Source organism: Stenella coeruleoalba, assembly GCF_951394435.1.
Source record: "Stenella coeruleoalba genome assembly, chromosome: 3".
NCBI classification, from domain to species: domain Eukaryota; kingdom Metazoa; phylum Chordata; class Mammalia; order Artiodactyla; family Delphinidae; genus Stenella; species Stenella coeruleoalba.
Window position 1 is genome coordinate 146675644 of NC_137148.1, and position 20580 is coordinate 146696223.

General features: G+C 37.9%; 1 protein-coding gene across 9 annotated transcripts in view; it reads left to right on the top strand.

Annotated features, from left to right (window-relative positions):
• RANBP17 (RAN binding protein 17) overlaps positions 1-20580 on the top strand; it is a 316523-nt gene that overhangs the window by 236791 nt on the left and 59152 nt on the right. For 8 of the 9 annotated variants that reach the window (XR_013827675.1, XM_079917450.1, XM_079917455.1 and 5 more), the window contains 3 exons: positions 6380-6483; positions 12211-12299; positions 19611-19730. Coding sequence is in view for 8 of the 9 variants with exons in the window: in XM_079917450.1 (XP_079773576.1) it covers positions 6380-6483; positions 12211-12299; positions 19611-19730 (313 nt within the window). In the remaining variant the exon portion in view is untranslated. The remainder of the gene's footprint in view (positions 1-6379; positions 6484-12210; positions 12300-19610; positions 19731-20580) is intronic. The other variant, XM_079917451.1, reaches the window with a different exon arrangement.

Sequence of the window (20580 nt, forward strand, 5' to 3'; positions counted from 1 at the left end):
GATCTTTATTGATGTATTAGTTTCCTATTACTATTTTAACAAATTACCACAAACTTAATGGCTTAAGTATTACAAATTTATTATTTTGTAATTCTGGAGGTCAGAAGTCCCAAATGGGTCTCATTGGGCTAAAATCAAGGTATTAGCAGGGCAGTGTTCCTTTCTGGAGGCTCTGAGGAAGAATCTGTTCGCTTGCCTTTTGCAACTTAGAGCTTACCTGCTTTCCTTGGCTCATGGCCCCCTTTTCCAAGATTGGTCAAATTCTTCTCATGCTGCCATCTCTGAGTTTCCCCTTCTGCTTCTCTCTAACACTTTCACAGACCTTGAGATTACATTGGACCCACCTTGATAACCCAGAATAATCTTCTATTTTTAAGTCAGTTGATTGCAACCTTAATTCTCCTTTGTCATATAACCTAGCATACTCACAGATTCCAAGGATTAGGATGTAGACATCTTTGGGGGGCCATTATTCGGCCTACTACGTTATTCAGCCTACTACATTATTCAGCCTACTACTACCTATCACTAATACCAAACTATTTCACACAATATATATCATACAATAATTCCTCAGTAACTGTTGGCTACCATCATTTATTACTACTTGCTTCTCCTTGGCCACTCCCCAAACCCCCCGGTAACCCAGCTGCAATTTGCATTTGAATTTGAAGAAATGAGAAATTGCACTGTTTACATTTAAGAGGGGGAGGTGGGAAGCAAACCCAGATTTTTGGTGGTGGTGGTTTTGTGGGGGTGGTGACATTCTCATACCATAAAATTCATCCTGTGAAAGTGTATAATTCAGTGATATTTAGAATATTCACAGGGTGTGCAACCGTCACCATTATCTGATTCCATAATATGTTCATCACCCCGGAAAGAAAGCCTGTACCTTAAAGTAGTCGCTCATTACCCCTACCCCCAGCTCCTGGCAGCCACTAATCTACTATCTTCTCTATGGATTTGCCCATTCTAGACATTTAGTGTGAGTGGAATCATACAATATGTGACCTTTGTATCTGGCTTCTTTCATGTACCATAATGTTTTTGAGGCTTATCCATATTTTAGCATGCATCAGAACTTCATTCCGTTTTTTGGCTGACTAATATTCCATTGTACGGATATACCACATTTTGTTTATCCATTTATCAGTTGATGAACAGTTGGGTTGTTTCCACCTTTTGGCTATTATGATAATGGTGCTCTGAGCGTTCGTATGCTAAGTTTTTGTATGGACATATGCTTTCAGTTCTCTTGGGCATATACCTAGGAATAAAATTGCTGGGTCATGTGACAACTCTGTGTTTAACTTTTTGACTAACTACCAAGCTGTTTTCCACAGTGGCTGCATCATATTATATTGGCTTCACCATTATACATTCCCACCAATCTAGATTTTAAGTTATACAAAATAACAAATGAAGTGGCCTACAAATAAAATATTTGAGAGCCAACATACTAAAATAGTTACTATTTGTATTTTAATGTGACTTCTCTGAAGGAAAAAAAATTGAAATTCATAAAATGAGTAACTTTTCTGTTGAATCAGATCCTCAGAAATCCAGTAGAGGGGATTTAGCTTTGGGTTTTCCCTAAAAGCTGATGTCACTTACAGATTGGCACTTGCCCTTGCCACTTGCCATCTACCTCTACAAGGATCAAATCATGAGCTGCTGCAGCTGCTGACTTTCAGCAGCCCCTGAAAGGAGTTCAGGGTGGAGAGCAGAGATGAGGCGCTCTGGGAAAAACTGGCAGAACAGATCTTCAGATAGTTAGATATTTTCAGGAGCCGACTTTATGAGCCCAATTCTTGTATCTCCTCATATCTAGAAAAGCACTAAGATCCTTCGTGGTGACGTCTGCTCCTTGTGACTAGCAGTAACCTTCACAAGACTAGCAGAAACCTTCTGCAAAAAATATGCACTTGGGACTTCCCTGGTGGTCCAGCGGTTAAGACTCTGTGTTCCCAATGCAGGGGGCCCGGGTTCGATCCCTGGTCAGGAAACTAGATCCCACATGCCGCAACTAAGAGCCTGCATGGCCCAACTAAAGACCCCGCGTGCCGCAACGGAGACTCGGTGCAGCCAAATAAACAAACATTTAAAAAAATGCGCTTGATTGGATGTACTCCCCCTTCACCCAAATCACATGTATACTGTCCTTCTCCCCCACCTCTTCAGGGCAGTTTCTCAGAGCTATCTGAAATGCTGTCTCCCAGACTGTAGGCCTCATTTTGCCCCAAATAAAACATAACTCGCAATTCTCATGTTGTGCATTTTTTTAAGTCGACACTGAGGAATATTATTTTTATCTATGCATGACTGAGAACTTAGGATGTTACGTTAGTATTTACTTTCTGATGCCAATGAAAATAGTAGCCTATAAATTGGCACTTCACCCTCAAATTATACTGGTGTCTGGGCCCTTGTCTTGTTAGAAAAAAAAACTGGCAGCGTCCATTATTATTCATAAAAAGATCACATGTAGATTTGGCATACTAAACATAATATATGACTGCATACTTGAATGTAAAGTCGTAAGAGCGCATGTTTTCTCTTTTCGTATCAGAAACAGTAAGTGATACCTCCATGGGTAATACAAATGAGGAAAAAATCCTTAATAGATGTTGTATAAAGTTGCATGAGGTAAAAAAAAATGACCAGTTTTCTAGCCTAGATGATACAACATATCACATTGCAATAATAGGAACAGTGCTAACTGAAACATAAACGTTTCTATAGGAATAATGCACCAGTGTCTCTTCGTTTGCCTACCTTAAACTCAAGTGATTGCTGAGGAATTCCTTTCTCCTCACCAGAACCAAGCTAATTGTTCTTCACCCTCTTCTGACTTCATGCAACTGCAAAGTCGAGATTTTGTGACCCTGACTTCCGTCCCTACCTCTGACACCTTCCACCTCATCAGAGACATGGGGGGAGGAACATGAAGTTGGGGGGTAAAGCAGAACTAATTGGAGACCCTGGTTCACTGACATTTACCAGGCAGAGGATGTTGGACAAACTGCTTAACTCCTTCAACCTCTCAGTTCACATGTAAAATGAAGGAAATCATCATACTAGTTTACAGGATTGTTGTGACTGGTAATGACTTACAACAGTGCTTTGAAGGTAGTAAGAGCTACATAGGTGTTTGTTAAGTAAACTAAGTACCACATTCATTGACCGCACATAGCAAGTACTCAAGAAATGACTACTGTTATTCAGTCACTACACAAATATTACTTGACCACCAGACCCTCCTCTAGGCACTGGGGATACAGTCATGATCAAGACAGACGAAGTTCCTTCTCCAAGGAGCTTACATTCTAGTAGGAAAGACAATGCATAAATATGTAAATTAATAGCCAGTCATAGTAAGTCCCATAAGAACAGTGAAGTGTTTATGGGGTGGGAAATTAGGTGAGGGGGGAGGGCACACACTGTGGTACTGTTTTAGAGTGGTCAGTGAAGTCCTTTCTGAGGAAGTGACATTTAAGTAGCATTGCCGCTCACCTTGCTTTCTTTAGTATTTGCTCCTTGACTTCTCCCTTCACATTTCACATTTTGGTGGCTTTCTCTTGTGCTCCTGATGTCCCTATTTGCCTCAAAATTTGATTGAGGAAAGAGATGGAATCAGGAAGTTTTTTTGATCTGTAGCTCAGTATACTAAGGAAGGGTTTAAATGTTCAGGTTCTGAGTTTGTCTTTGTTCTGAGTAAATATCCTTACCTTGCTCCCAGAGGAAGGGTATTGGGCTGGCAACCTCGTGGTCACATTTTATTTGACCACCATAATCACCTCTGTTAAGTTCATGTTAAACTCAAAACAACAAAAATGCTCCTGGCTATCATTTATTAAGTGCCAGACACTGAGCAAGGGGGCTTACAAGTGTTTTGTCATTTAATCCTCACAGCTGACTTTATGAAGTAAATATTATGTCTCTTAATTACAGATGAGTGAAGAGACTTTATCCAAAAGCAGACAGCTAATAGTAGCAGAACCAGGATTCAAGCATAGAACTTTCAAAGCATCCACTCTCTCTAGCACCCTTACCTGCCTGCAGTGATCATTATCACTGTTCTCATTAATTCCATACTAGAAGAGTAAGATTACATGGTTTAAAATATAATGTATTATATATTTGAGGATTTGATGTTTGCTTCAGTTAGTAATTTTTCTATATTAGGTATTAAGAAAATAAGGTAATTTTAAAATTTACCTTTAATTGAACACCTACTTTTCATTCAAATACAGTATTTCCCTAATATGTACCAGGCACTGTTCTAGGTGCATCATCTATTTTTCCTGTATATACATTTAATATACACAATAATCCTCAAAAGATAAGTATTTATCCTTATTTTATAGATGAGAAAACTGAGACACAAAGTGATCAGCTGAGTATCCAAAGTTAAACAGTACATGATGGAGCCAGACACTGGGTCTGTTTATTGCAGGGGCTTAACCTACATCATTCTCCTTCACAGAGAAATGAAAAGATGCAGTCTTGGTTCCCCAGAAGCAAAGCCAAAGATACTATCAGTGTAGGCTGATAAATCTAATAATTTACATATACATGTTACAAATTTTATCTCATTTAATCTCCACAGTAACCTTCATCAAATGGTGGTAGTAGTAGAATGATATAGGTGGTATTATTAAGTGTTAGTATTAGCTATCTGCTAAAATATCTGCCATTCACAGCAGACTGATACATGCTGTCTAAAGGATCAGACAAAGGGGAAGAATCAGACAGAATGCTGTGAGAACCCAAAGGGGGAAGGGGAATACTTGCAGTAGGATCTTAGTACTTGAAGGGGAGCTTAGCTCAGACATTAAGAAAGCTATCATTTGACCTGGGCTTTGAAAAATAAAACTGGCTCCTATAAAGGTCTCATGTTATCCCCAGTTGACAGAGGGTGTATCTAAGAGGAGTAACTTGGTCGCATAGCTAGTTGACAGGGCAGGGCTTATAACTTGGAGTCAGACGTACTACCATTGCACCACGAGGTCACTATAATTTGGTTTACCTTCCCCTTCACCTAGCACCCTGATCCTTGTGTCGAACAGCATACTAGGAAAGACTCATTGGCCTTTTGACATCTCTTTCTGAAGAAAGCTGAGTCCCTGAATCTGTTGGACTCCAGAAACAAAGTATGTAAGGTTAAAGGGAAAAGAGAAGTCACAAAAGATCAGGGTCAGCCAGGTCAGCCACTCCTTAAGAGTCAAAAGATCCTGAATCTGCCATTGATTTTCTGTGTATGTGGCCTTGGACCTCGCTCTCCTTATCTGTAGAATAATATATAGGCCAGTGTTTCTCAAACATTTGCATGCATCTGAGTTACCTGGAAGACTTCTTAAAACAAAAATTGCTGGATCTGGGATGAAACCTGGGTTTTTATATCTAACATGTTCCCAGGTAATGCTGATGCCGCTAGGTCAAGGACCAAACTTTGAGAACCACTGATCTCTGCTCTGAGATCTTATTTCCTCTCTAATTCTCTACTTAAAAACTGCTAGCATAGAAATCAGGAGGTCTGGACAGTATAGTTACACCTCCAACTAAGTATGCTACCTTGAGCAGTCGCTTAACGTTTCTCTGCCTGTTTCTTCATCAGTAAAGTGGGACTCACAATTCCCTGTGGCATAGGATGAATGAGAAAACTTTCTCATTTGAAGGAAACCCCTTTTGAAAAGGATAAATTACCAATTGTGTAACATATCCATTTGTTAAATGAAGATTCTACCTTCAAAGTGAAAAAACAATAGAAAATGTCTCTTTTCCCTTTTTTATATAAAGAAAAAGAAGCTTATTGCAAAAGGAAGTATACTCAATGGAGAATGTACTTAAAATCCAAATGACCCATGAGGGACCCCATCCCGTTTGGAGATAAAAGTTTCCCTGACATCCATTTAACAAATTAATAAAAAAGAACATAAATAAAAGAGAATAATAACTTAGGGCTATCTGGGCACCTGAGTCTGTGAGCCCTTTAGGGCCTTGGCACCTAAAGAGAAAGGGAAAAAAGATCCAGTTCTCTGAGGCTTTGAAAGTGCCTTTCCTTGAGGCATTAGGGAAGCTCTGGGGGCCCTAAGAGCTGAAGGGCTGAGAAGCCTGGGGCATGAGTCTATTTGATCCAATAAAGAGCCAGGAAAAAAAATGGCTGGTAAGTAATTTTGCTATTTCATTTGGTGCAAAAGAGAAGGCAAAACACCAGAATATTCAATGAGCCAAAGCACAAAATGTGGTACGGAGGTGAATGCAGGCTGACCCCTTCTCAAGAACATTTCTAAGCCTGAATGAAGCACTCACTGTGGAGGCTAATGGACAATAGCATGCATCTTAAAGCGCAATGACCCTTTTGTTTTTCTGATAGGCGAAGATGAGGACGAATTTGAGAATTTCATGCTGCCTCTTACAGTCTCTTTTGAAACAGTGTTACAGATATTCAATAACAACTTTAAACAAGAAGATGTAAAGGTGGGTTTGTTTCCGAACATGAGGAAAGATGATTTTGTTCATTCTAGGATGTATAGATTCAGAAAAAGGTCTGCATATTTGTGTGTGCTTTGTGCTTCATCAATCTTAATTTCCCAATTGCATGTGTCTTTGAGTTGTACTTTTCATACAAGTACTTTTCTAGTTTCTTATACAAATGGACTTTGAGGTTATCGAATGATTTCAGAGAGCTTATGATTAGATGATGCATTTGTCTCTCGTGGCAATATCTTTTAAAAGAACATTTCTCGTGGGTACACCACTTTAAACGTCCCTATTCCCTCATCTACCCCACACTCTATGTTTCAACATATTTATATGGAGGAATGCACAAATGTACACATGCTAAAATACTACATCTCTAAATATTTTTAAACAAGAATTTGTATAAATCAAGACTTTATTAAATGGCTAGGCATATATGTATAAATAGGAGCTGGTCTTGAAGTATTGCATTCTTAAACTGAACAAAGTGATTAGGGTAACTGATAGCTAAATAAGGTTTTTATGTGCCTGTGGGAGCCATATTAGGATTGATTTGACAAGTCAGTTCAGCTGTGGCAACAGTCATAATATCTAAGACAACATTATGTTTTATTAGTAAAATCCTTAAGTGTAGCAAGCTGTTTGTGACAAAACAGCCCCGTATTTTAATACGGGGGATGGGGAGCACAAGATCTGCTAAATAGGAATAACATCTTCTGAAATTCTGATGTATCAGGGCTGTGTTAAATTGATTGACACTGGTTATTATTCTTAAAAGACTAATAAATATATACCGAAAATGTAGGCACCTTTGTTGGTGATACTTGAGTCATGTTTTATTGTTATTTGAAATGTGTTGAAAATATTGACAGTCATTTTGCATGGCTCCTCTTCTCTCTACCAAAAAAAAAAAAAAAAAAAATTAGCAGTAAGAAGCCAAATAGAAGAATGATGGCCTTTGGTGATTATTCAGTGTAATTCTTGTACTAAAAAATAATTAACCAAATACTGTACCTTCTATTTTGACATAGAGTTTTTGAAATGCATGTTTATCAACATGCAATAGTCATAGAATTTTTAAAACCAAAAAAGGATCTTAGAGATTGTCTTTGTGTTTATAGTGTTGCTGAAATTCTTCACCAGAGTTTCTACTCAGGTTAGCTATATTTTTTAGATGTCTCCCAAATATTTTTAATGACCAGAAAAATCTTTGCAACTTTAAGGTGGTTATTGCTGCCCTTTATATCAGAAAGAAGCCATGAGGTTGAAAAACACTATCTTTATAAAAATTACATTTGTCTCATTTGAAGATTTCATTATACTCCAAACCCGTTTTGATGTAATCCCGTCTAGTTTGATAGAAACCATCTTCCTAGAGTCATTTTTAATGGAGTTCCTGTGATATATCCCTAAACCAGCAAGTTCTTAACGACCCTGGAAAGTGACTGCTTGATTACACTTTAACGGTATTTGCAAATAAAATCACAAGTAATTAAGGGGAAATCTCCAGGCTTTTGAGCAAGTTTGATGCATGATAACTGCCTGATTCAGCTTCATCTAGAGTAATGCTGTGTAGGCAACAGCTACTGAGATCAATAGCAACGTAATGATAGTGGCAGAATTAAGTGAGTAACCTGAGAACTGTGCCTCAGAATGCATGCAGCTGCCACGAACCAAGGCCACACAGTGCACTCCGTGCTTCCGTCCTAAATGTTCATCAAAAGACGCCCTGCAGGAAAATGGAGTTAGATGCTCTTTATTGCTGATCGTGTCTCTTGCCACATTTATCAGGGAAATTGGATTAGCAGTTGGCAGCTGCAGGTAGACAAGATTCTGCAGTGATTAAATATGCAGCTTGGCTGCATTTGTTGTGACAGACCTTTAGTAAATTCTACTGTAAGCACCATCTGTCTAATTTGTATAAAGAAAACTTGGTGCTTTAAGCTACCGATAAAGAACTAAATCTGTTGCTTTATCATAAACAAAACTTTTGCAGTAAATGCTTTTAAATGTAATTTATTAGGTTAAGCCTATTTTTCTATCATGATGAATAAATAATACATGCAGAAGTGCTTTCAGGTACTTCATTTTGCAAATACTAGAGATAAAAACAGTTCTGTTTTGTTCTTCAATAAAGTATTCAGTATTCCAATCCACAGGAGGTGATGCCGTTAAAAGATCTCTATGAAAATGCTGCAGGACTGCCAAATTCATTTAATTTGCAACCCTTACCAGGATTTTCTAACTGCCTATTTATTGATAGATATTTTTCAAATGCGGATTTCAGGATAAACATAAGCATTAAGGACCTACACTGCCAAACTGAAATATGGTTGTGAGAGAAGGAAATGCTGTAAAACTCTTAAATTTATAGCTTTGTTTTCTTACTTAGTCCTAATAAAATTGAAGAGAACATTGAATTTTTGTCTTGGGTTTCTCTTTTCAAAGGAAAGGGAAAAGGAAAGAAATTGCTCTGACAAACCCTGGCTCTAAAACGTTAGTTCACAGTACGTGTTTCCCCCCTGTGATTGTACCCACAGTAAAATATAGTCCAGTACTCTGACTCCCCATGCATCATTTTTGTTTTGGCCATGACGTCATCAGTTTTAAGGGAAATGAATGAAAACTTCTAGGAGGAAGAGGAGCAGTTAAATAGGAACCTGCTATCTTTAGTCCCTTCGTAAAAACTCCACAATGTTAAATTATTTAAAATCCTAGATTTTCAGCATGCGCACATTAAAAGTTTTCGCACTAAGTGCCAAATGTTGCAAACAGCACTTTAACAGAATGATTTTGCTTTGATCCCTGTAGCAGTTCCTGAATAATTTATCACAGGTTATTGCCTTAATTCTGGAGAGGGATAGAGCAATAAAGGCAGATGAAAACACTCCAGTTGAAACACCTTGGGGCCTGCTCATTCCTCTGACACGGCTCTTTTGTTGGAACTATTTAGAGGTTATTAAGATGTGTCTTCAGAATTAAGAGTATGCTGTAAGGATGAAGACAGCCATCTTAATTCTAAAGACAAAGCACAATGACCCTTCACCTTCTTTTTCTTTGTTGTTATTATATAGTAGAATTATGAGGATAATATTATAGCTGCCCCCAGTAGTGCCACTACAGTAAAGGGTCTGTCAGACTTTCCATTAGAAACCCTGTTTTGGAGGTCAGGGTGGAAGGAGCCGCATTTCAACTGTTTCCCAGCCCATCCGTCTCACACTTGGCACACAGACGGCCGTTCACCATGCAGGAGACTGCAGCACCGAGCAGTTTCTCCTTGAACTATCCAAAAAAGGAATCCTTAGGATTAGATACGCCAGACCTGCCCACTCCCCCAGACAGCCTCACTTTATAAGGACCTCTCATTTGTCAGGTCAGTCAAGTGTTGACTAACTGTAGGAGAAAGGCAACTTTTTAAATAAACCTCTTTGTACTGTTTTAAGTGAGATGGTAAATTGTGGCTCTTCCTCCCCTAAATTTCAGATCATCCCTTGATCTCTGAGATTGTTTGATAGCCTGGTTGAGCTCCTTGTTAACAGTTTTCCTGGTCTCGTACCAGAACTGGGTATCTTTTGACTGTCAAGAAAGTGCTTACTTAGTGTTGTTTGAGTGTCTGTATAGATTATGACAGTACTCTTGCTGCTTTGAGATAAAAGATTGTTTGAGCATGAGAGATCTGTTTCTCACATTAACACTGCATTTTCCTGCTCAGTCGAATCTTTTGAAAACATATTTAGTTATTATATTGTCATATGCTTCCTCTGCTTTGGAGTAACATTTTCTAAAATGGATATAATTTCATAGATTTGAGTCAGTTAGAGCCCTTCTGTTAACTTGGTGTCTCTTAAGAAAAAAATTTGTGATGAAATAAATATTAACCTTTTTGCGTAATAAGGATAGTCTAAAATATTTTAAGAGCCTTTTGCACTAGACACAAAGTAAAACTTATTGCTCCTGTTGACCGATTTAGAGTTGAATGGTGATGAGTACCTTATGTATATGTGAAAACTGAAGATTATTTGAAGAGTAGCCTGTAATTTGTAAGTGTACATAACAAAAATAGCATCAAAAAAGGCCACTTTAATAGAAAGACTACAAAGAGAATTAGTCAGAATAGAATTGTTCAAAGACTTCTTAGAAGACATATTCTGTTCTGGAAACTGCAAGAAACGTGGAAAGCTGAGAAAGAGGAGAATAGGTTCCAGGTGATGAAAACAGGTTACATAAAAGGCAAAATGGTTTAAAGAAAAATAGCAGTCACAGAAGAGAACTACACAGAGAGACTGGCCGATTATAGAAAAACAAGGACCGGTGAGATTATGAAAGGAAAAAGAATAAGTTATTTAAAGAAGCAGAAACAAAAGTTCAGGGTTCACAGATTCAGAAATTCAGATTACCATCATTCTATAAGCTGTTACACAGTATAGAAACTGAATATTCTTATAAACAGCTTCCAGTTATATTGAGTCACCTTTTAGGTATGGGGCATTGGGGAAGGGGGATCAAAAATTACAGATACTTGTGACATAAACTGTTTCCTACTTTGAAATTTTTGTAGTCATTAAGATGAGGGTCAGCATTCACTTCCAAGTCCTTAATGATAATTTAAACGCCTTGCTAAAGAGACTTTCATTTATTACCAAAGTGTGCGGAAAAGAAAATCTGATGAAATAGTTCAGAGACCATTTTCTGGCAGAATATTTCCACTGAAAACAGTATCTTCAGAAATCACAGTTGCATATCTCAATTATCCCACCCCCTTGTTCTGCAATTATGTTTATTTGTAGTCTTTGTTCTGACATTCTAGCATCTGTTCATGGGTTTTCTTTTTCACTTCCCAAGCATCTTCCTAAGGACAGCTTAATTAAGGGTCCAGAGTACGAGTCAGATCTCTTCTATTTAAGAGTCAAGTTTTCATTTTGTTTTGTTTTGTTTTCTCTAAAACTAAGTATTTATGGAACACTTATGTATGTATCAGGCTCTTGTTAGGCATTTTTATATAAATTTATTAAATTTATTCCTGACAGTGCCTCTGTGAGAGAGGCATTATTAGCCCCTTTCAGAGATGAGAAAACTGAGACTGATAATTTGCCTTGCCTTAAGTCTTACAGTTAAGAAGTAAAGCTGGGTTTAAATTCAAGTCTTCTGATATTGAGTGTAGAAGAACTCTTTTCCTTATATCTTTTCCTTGCTTGGGGAATGTGAATGCCATTCTGGGTATGCCACAGTACCAATAGGTCATCTGGCCAGTTTCATTTTGTCCTAAGTTACTAAAGATATTCCTTAGGGATCTTTAAATGCCAGTGTGCTTTCAGGTTAGACTCCAAATTGCATAGTAGGACTGATTTCTTGCAAGCCAGTGTGGTTAAGATTTGTTGTTATTAAATAATGTCTATACCCTGTACATTTCTGTTTCGTGGAATTATCAATACTCTTTTTTTTTTTCTAATTTGGCGTTATTCAGAAACAAAGTATGTTAGGAATCTAAATGTTTCTAAGCTATTGGAATTATGACTCAGCTCAATTTATAAGAAGCAGAGTTGGTCAGCAGATTTGATGGTCTGTTTGCTTAAAAAGTCTATGACTTTCTATAGAAAGAGATCTGAGCGAGACATTTTAGCTAATGAATCAAAATCAGATATGTGGTCATTATTGCCTGATTATTACTCCATCTGCTCTGTGCTAACGTGAAAATCAATTACTGTGTCTCTTTCCCACTGACAGCGTCTGTTGATCGGGCTGGCAAGAGATCTTCGAGGGATTGCCTTTGCACTGAACACAAAGACCAGCTACACCATGCTGTTTGACTGGATGTATCCTTATTACACTGTGACAATACCAGCTCTGTGCACAGAGGGATGCCAGGCCCCTGGCTTTCGTTTAATAGTATGGCACAGTAGGGAAGAGGAAACAAAGCTAAATGAACTAATGTGTAATCAGCTAAAAATTACAGCACAGTGGCAGCAGTACAGATAACTGAGCACAGCATTTGGAGACCCAGCTCAGAGAGGTCACTTCTTTGGTGCCATTAAATATCGACACCTTAAAAAATCACATCCCCAAATGATGGTTTATGTTGGGGTTGCAGGGGTAATTGGGCTGACGTCTCTAACTCAAGATCAATGGATCCTACCATTTGTCATTTTCGAGGAGATTTGGATTCCCACTCTATCTCAAACAGCAGAGCTGAGGTCACTTTATCTCTTTGAGGCTCAGTTTATCATGCTGTAGTTTTTCATCATCATGAAAATATTAATGGACATGAAAAGGGGGAAATAAATCGTTAGGATTTTCATTTGATATAAAATTTGAACTTACCTTTGCCAAGGCTTAGTACAGACAGCAAAATAAATAAGCAAGGAAACAAACATCCCCCCACAGAAATGCCTCATCATTAATAGTAAAAAGATTTGGTGTTAGGCAGACCTGGCTTGAATTCCTAACTCTCCATTTGCTGTGTAAACTTTGGCAAGTCTTTTCACCTCTCTGAGTTTCCTCATCTATAAAAGGAGACATCCAGTGTCATGGCCTATTGTAACCATTGAAATAGGTAACGCACTTTGTATAATGTCTAGAACATAATAGGTAGTCGTAAATGGTTACTATTCATATTGTTTTAGCAATATTGTACGAATCCTCTTTGATCCTAACAGAAAGTGATAGTTTATGCAAGTCATGTAAGTGTAACATATGTTTTCATGCCTTTATACATGAAACCATCAGAGCACGTAAGAAAATTCTGTAACCTTAAAGTTATTTTTTAAGTTACATTATTTGTCTGTTGCTCTTTTCAGACCCTTTTTATCATAAATAAGAACTTCCCTCATGAATTGAATTACAAAAGAAACTTCCCTCATAAATTAAATTACAAAAGAAACTTCTTAAAGGCAGTCTTCAAGTACTGATGACACAGTTATGACCGAAAACATAACGAACAGGATCTGGGCATGTTTCAGGGAGAACGCTACACATTAAAGAAATCGTTTAGCATTAATTTTGAATACTTACTTACATTTTTACTTACTATTAAAACCTACCTCATCAGATTTATGTGCCCATAGAAGGGTTAGAGATAAGAATTTTCCATGCCGTTTAGAAATCATGTATGTCTTTATATCAGCATACAAAGTACATGTACAGAGATTGTAGATTTTAACCTGCAAAGTCATACAACTCTTTTAACTGTGCAGAACAAACTGGAATTACATATGACCCTTTCATTTCTCTAAACGTAAATACAAGCTCACAAAGCAAAAACTTTCATTTATTTGAAATATTGTAAAAACCTAATTTTAGCGCTTTAAAATTGACGGTGATCTTGAAGCCAACCTACAACTCTAGGAGGTCCAGCAATTAATGCTTCACGTTTTCCTCAGCAACAGTCTTAACTAAGAGTTCAGATAAGAACTTTCCCCTTAGCATCAAAGAATAGAAATATCTGTCGTAATTGATACTGCCTAAAATTTATAGAACATATTGTAATTTAAGTTTTTAATTAAGTCTGTTTTCCATTTCCTCAGTTTGCTCCTTCTTTTGGGCACCTATCTGAAATGAAACTTTTGTCCAGCAGATGGCAGAAAATAGCAAACGGAAAACCTTGGGACTTAACTTTTGTTTTGGACTAGAAACCACTGTCTCCTCCATCTGACTGTAGACGTTGATGTTATTAGGGTCAGGGACAGAGGGCCAAGTGTCAGTTATGCAGGAAGTTATGTTAGATTGCCAAACGGGATGGCTTGGTACCGGCCTTGCTTATAATAATTGAGTTTCAGTAGCAAATCAGCTTCCTTGGGAAAAGGCCAAAGGCTTTTCATAATTGTATTGACAACAAAATGAATATGATAAATGGTGTTCATTCAGTTGAGGCAAGATTTATAGTTTTCCTTTGAGCAAGGGATAAAAGAGCAAATATTTATAATAATAGTAAAATTTGTTTAAAAGTTATATTATTTGATAATTCAAAGAGCTTTATTAAAATATTTCAAAATACTTTAAGCAGTTTCAGGTGATAGAGTACAGATTCTTTCCAAAGTATTCTAGTAATGTAAAAATGAGCAAGTGTATGATTAAAAAAAGAACATGGATATGAAAGTCATTTATTCTTCCTAAAATATTGATATGTCAAACCGTCAGTGATGATTCTAATATTACTGCTGGAGAAAGTTTATTTGCCTTTTATCCACATAAAGGTGTGTGCTTTAATTTGCTGTATAGTCCTTGGCATACGGAAGAAACATCCTATAAGAGCACATGTCATCTTAAAGTCAAAATGCATTTTATTTATCGTGATTATTTGATAAAATGCTATTTTAGTGGTTAGCTATTTAATTTAAAAACATTTCTATAAACACTGACTGCATTAACTGGTACACGGACTACATTACTTATCACTCTGTCCTTCCAAACCTAAATTGCCTGAAACTACACAGCAACCATGTTGATAAATTGTCCCACTACTGGAGAACAGAAGAAGAATCACTGCTATTTCTTTGCCCCTGTAGTGAGAATGCAACAATATAAAAGCACCTTACCTTGCACTGTATTTAGTCCCCTTGTTTAAACTTTTTCCAGATCATACTTAAACTTAAGTATCAAAAACCCAGCGGGAAATTGAAAAAAATAAAAGAATGTGTAGGATGCTATTTCCTCACACTCATTCTTTTAATTGTCATAATCCTGATCTTTGAGTACACTGTTTTTCAGTCACGCAGTCAGTGCTGTTGTTTAATATGAATAAACACATTTTACAAAGACAAGGCAAGACAATGAGATTTGTAGGGAGAAAAAAAGAACTTTGGAATAGGACAGTCTCAGGTTCCAGTCCTGGGTTCACCACTTAACAACCTGTGGGGTTTTGGGTAAATTACTTAATGTCTCAGAATCACAGTTTTCTCCTCCATGAAACAGGGCTAATAATACTTGTATCACAGGTATGTTGTAAGAAGTGAGTGAACTGACATATATAAAGGGCCTAGTACAGTGTCTGGCACAAAGTAAATATACCCCTCCACTGTTGTTAGTTCCTTTCCCTAATATGGAATGAGACAAAGGAATCCGATTTGCTCACTTATTCAGCAGATTTGGCTAAGGACTGTCCGAGGATTCATGAGGGATGTAGATTTCTTACCCTCAAATCCCACCCCAAAATGATGTTACAGTTTAATAGAGTCAGTTAGGTATCTACCTAAACAACTGTAATAAAATACAGAAGGTGATAAGTGCCATAACAAAGATAGAAATAAAGTGATTGCATTTAGCTGGCGCATCAGGAAAGGCTCTGTAAAGGTGAAGGTATTTCTTTGGGTCATATCACATAAGTAGGATTGGACTATTGGAACTGTGAAGTAAGAGGTTTTCAGTTGGTCTAAGCACAGGTTTAGGAAGGAGAGTAGTAGAGAAGATATTTTGTTAAAGATACACTTATTTTATGGTTGGACACGCAGGTTGTCTGGGACCCTTGAATATCAGGCTAAGGAACTGAGACCCTTATTCCATAGCTGGTATAAAGCAATTGATGATTTTGACTGACTAACAGAACGAGAATTGTATTTCAAGAAGAGAATAGTCAGCAGTATGTTAGACAAACTGAAATAGGGAAGAAAGTAAACCTGAAAAATTGCTGTTCAACAAGCATATGTTGAGTGCATTGTGCCAGGCATGAGAAATGAATAAAATGATTGCTTTTTATAAGAATGAATAAAATGGATCGTTCCTTAGAAGCTCATAATCTAGTGGCCATAACAAATAACTAATAAACCATCAATGTATTGTAACAAAGATGCATGCAAAAGACCATATGAACATTTAAGAGGAAGAGATTGGTATTTGGGGCAAAAAGTAGGCTTCCCAGGGAAGTAAAAGTTGAGCTAGATGTTGAAAGATGGATAGGCATTTGCCAGACCGAAAGAGAGACGGCTTCCCAGCAGCGTTTGCCTCCATGAACAAAGGTATAGATGTTTCACGTTCAAGGAATACCTTTCAGTTAAGCTCTGAACTAGCAGGCTATTTCTGTTCTGGAACCACATGCTCACACTCTTACCTCCTAAAATTTTTAACAAAAACCTCTTTTGTTGCCTTCTAGTGTATTAGAATGCTTTCTCTACTGTGAAATCTCAGAGGAAAAGAATTACTTTTTTACTCATTTATGCTTTCTTGGGGTCCAGCCCATAGTAAGTAACTATTGGATGGATGGATGGATGGATGGATGGATGTCATCAAGAAGCAAACCTCATTCTTTTCAGTTTTTCATATTTAGCATCTTATAAGGCAATAGCATATCATTAATTTTTTTATTTTTTATTTATCTGGTGCTGACCTTAGGAATCCATTGGGGAGATCTAGGTGAAAGCAGTTAGATCTGTGCCACTTCTACCTAAGGTCTCCCACTGTCTTCCTCCTATCCATGTATACATAGTTCTCACAAGGCCACTGGAAAATTAAACTCCTAGGGTAGGTTCTGATTCTCACCGTGTAATCTGAGTCTGGCACTCTCACTCTGAAACCCTTTTAACCTCCTGCTTGGTAGACCTTTACTCTGCTTTCCAGTAATCACTCATTTTCTCCGTGGCAGTCACCTCTGTCAGAAGCATATTAGAGTTGGCACCACTCTCATTCCACACAGAAAAGGGAGCATCCCCTCATATCCCGGGCCTTATCCCATAGTGAATACAGTGTGCTCTGAAAAGTATAATGGTCCTGATGTCTTTAGAATGCCTTGCAAAGGGGCATCTGTGTGCTTATGATATCCTTAGATTCTGAGATTTGTGTCTTTTCAGTCTCCTGATGAGTCTTCCAGATGCTTTCCCACTCGTGATCGCTGAGTTTGTACTCAGATCTCTGGGTGGAATATTTTCTCACCTGTACTCCTGTGGCACTGTTTCAGGATTTTGGTACTCAGAGCATTACTATTCTGTGTGCAGCACCCAGACTCAAGCATGAATTCACCAAGAACAAAAGCCATGTCTTACTTACCACTGGATCCCTGACACAGTACATAGCACAGAGTATCTACCGTCTATCAAAAATAACAGATTTTCTAGTCCATAGAAAAAAATAAAACAGTAAGTTATCTGACAAAATAGAGTTAATAATCAAGTTTATTGATTTTATATTTTTCATTTTCATCCAACTGAAACCTCATTCACACATATACATACACTCACTTCTCATCTCCTCTCTCTGCCTTATTTCCTTTGTAGCACTTTCTAAAGGATCATATATCTATTTTATTTTCTGTCTTATTAGAATATAAATTCCACGAGGGCAGGGATTTTTTTAATGTTTGATTCACTGATGGCTCCAGAGAGTCTGTAACAGTGAGAAGACATTTATAGAATAGGCCTTCAATAAATACTTAAGTAAATTGTTCGTATATATTCAAATACAGCCTTAACATGTATATCTAGGGGGACAAAAGTATTGCTTTTTGCACTTTTAGGGAGCCTGACCCTCTTAAGGTATTTAAGGGCTTATTTTCACTAAATGTTATGTGAATTATTTCCTGAAGCTTCAAAGTGAAATGCACAGCTTAAAAGAATCAAATAGGTAGGTCTAATTAAGTATGCTACACCTCATTTTTAGGTTGGCAGGTTTACCACAACAAATGTTTATTGAAATCTATTTTGTGCCAGGTCCATGCATACAATAAGTACCTATGCTGTGCTCTCAAAAAGCATATAATAGGAGAGATAAGGTGCTATGATAGCACTAACACAGGGTACCAGAGCCTTACATAGGAGACACACTTAGTCATGGGGGATTAGGGGAGGTGTCACGGAGGCTTCTTGGAATAATTGACATGTATATCGAAATATGAGGGACAAATAGGAATTAACAAGGTCATAGTAGGGAAGCACAGGTCTTTGCCCTTGAGAAACTCACTATCTAATGGGGCAGATGGGTAACACAAGCAACGAACCGTAATACAGTTTGTTATAAGAGAGACGTGGTCAAAGTGCTCATTGAACTTAGATGAGGAGGAGATTGATTCCTTTTGACAAAAAAGGGAAAATTTCACCGTTCCAGGGGAAGTAAAACTTGAGCTAGATGTTGAAATACAGTTTGGAATGTGTTAGGCAGACAAAGCAGCATATAGAGGAATAGAGACAAGAGAGAGTCGGCATCAGTGGGTTTGCAGAGAATTAAGAATGGCCAAACCATAGATAAGGGCAGGAGCACTAAGAGACGAGACTGGAGGTAGGCAGGGACCAGATATTAAGGACCTTGTTTGCCATGCTAAGGAACTTGAAATTTATTCTAAGAGCAGGGAAGAAAATTGTGATCTTTTCTCACCATGGAGGTCACTACCCATACCACACAGGAAAGGAACAACATGAGGTGATTCCGTTCAGCACTTCCATCTGAAACAAAAAGACAAGTACATTGAAAAACATCAGAAAGAGACAGATTTAGGGATTAGGAAAAGAAAAAGGAAATGAAGGTAGTGGTATAGGAAGGGGTTTTTCTGCTGCAGTTTTAGGCCTTAATTTTATATTTCTGTGTCCATTTGTTAGGAGGAGGCCAGTTACGGGTTAAAGGGTCAGTGGAGCTGAGTCAGAGTTTTCCAGGTTCTGGTGGTCTCAGCCATTGACTTAACAGAGACATGCACTCCTTAGTATTGATGAGGGTGTTTGAGAATTTCTCCTTGAGCGTACAAGGGACTACCTTTTAGCAAACTGACCTTGAGTTGAGATTAAAAATTACCCAAAGCTTTTCTTCAAGCTGTCATCCCTAGCGTTCCTTGGGGCTATAGTGGAACTAAGCAGAGTTAAGTCAACAACTTAAAATAAAAGAATGTAGATAATTTCTAAGCTGGGAGATAAATGCATAGGCTTTACTCTTTCCCTCTACTTTTATGTATTTTAAAAGTTACATAATAAACAACATTTTTTTCTTAAGTAGTTTGATGCCCAACAAACTCTGATAATAGCAGTTCACATTTTTTACCCCTCATTAACTAAACTTATTTTCCTTTCCTGCAATATTAAGCATAATTCTTTAACTATGTTACATGATACTTCATAAGTATGCTAAACATAGAACAAATGTGGATTCCTTTGTTTTCTTTTTAAGTGGCACCAATTTTCAGAAACAATATTTCTTTTGACCCTTAAATTCTTTAACAGGCTTTATAAAAGGTACCCAACCTATATTCCCATCCTTCAGAGGGCTGTTGAGCAGTGGTATGGAGAGCCAGCGTGTACAACTCCCATCTTAAAACTTATGGCAGAACTGATGCAAAACAGGTAAGAGGTAGCATAGGCAAGTGAAAAGGTCATTTACTATTTGGTAGCACTCTTCAGAGGTCAGACTTTCCTGCCTCGTGCCTGTATATTTAAGACTTAGCAAGAACCCGGGAACCAAAGCTTAAGATGATCAGTTGAAGGCAGTAGAATTAGAGATACAAGGTTGAGACTTTGGGCGAGAAAGAATTTAGTATACTTAGGTGTATACGGGGACTATGGGAACTGGGAAAAAAATTGGAAGACTACAGCCACCATTATTTAAAAGATTCAAAAGCACAAGATGGAGGAAGGTAGGTTTTTGTTTTGTTTTGTTTATAAATTTATTTATTTTTGGCTGTGTTGGGTCTTCGTTGCTGCGCGCAGGCTTTCTCTAGTTGCAGCGAGTGGGGGCTACCCTTCAGTGCGGTGCACGGGCTTCTCATTGCGGTAGCTTCTGTTGTTGCAGACCACGGGCTCTAGGTATGTGGGCTTCAGTAGTTGTGGCTTGCGGGCTCTAGATCGCAGGCTCAGTAGTTGTGGCACACGGGCTTAGTTGCTCCGCAGTATGTGGGATCTTCCTGGACCAGGGCTCGAACGCGTGTCTCCTGCATTGGCAGGCGGATTCTTAACCACTGTGCCACCAGGAAAGTCCCAGGGCAGTTTTAACTGTCTCATTGCTTAACTGCAGTTCCGTAGAGGAGGAAAGGAGTTTAGAGGTCTCTGAGTTGAGATGCTTTATTTTATGGATAAGGGAACTGAGTCCCAGAGCAATTCGTGGACACATAGTTTGTCTCAAGCCCTGGGGATTGTTCCTGCCTTGACTTCTAAGTTATCCTTCTTCCTCTGTGCCAAGATGCACATATGTGGATGA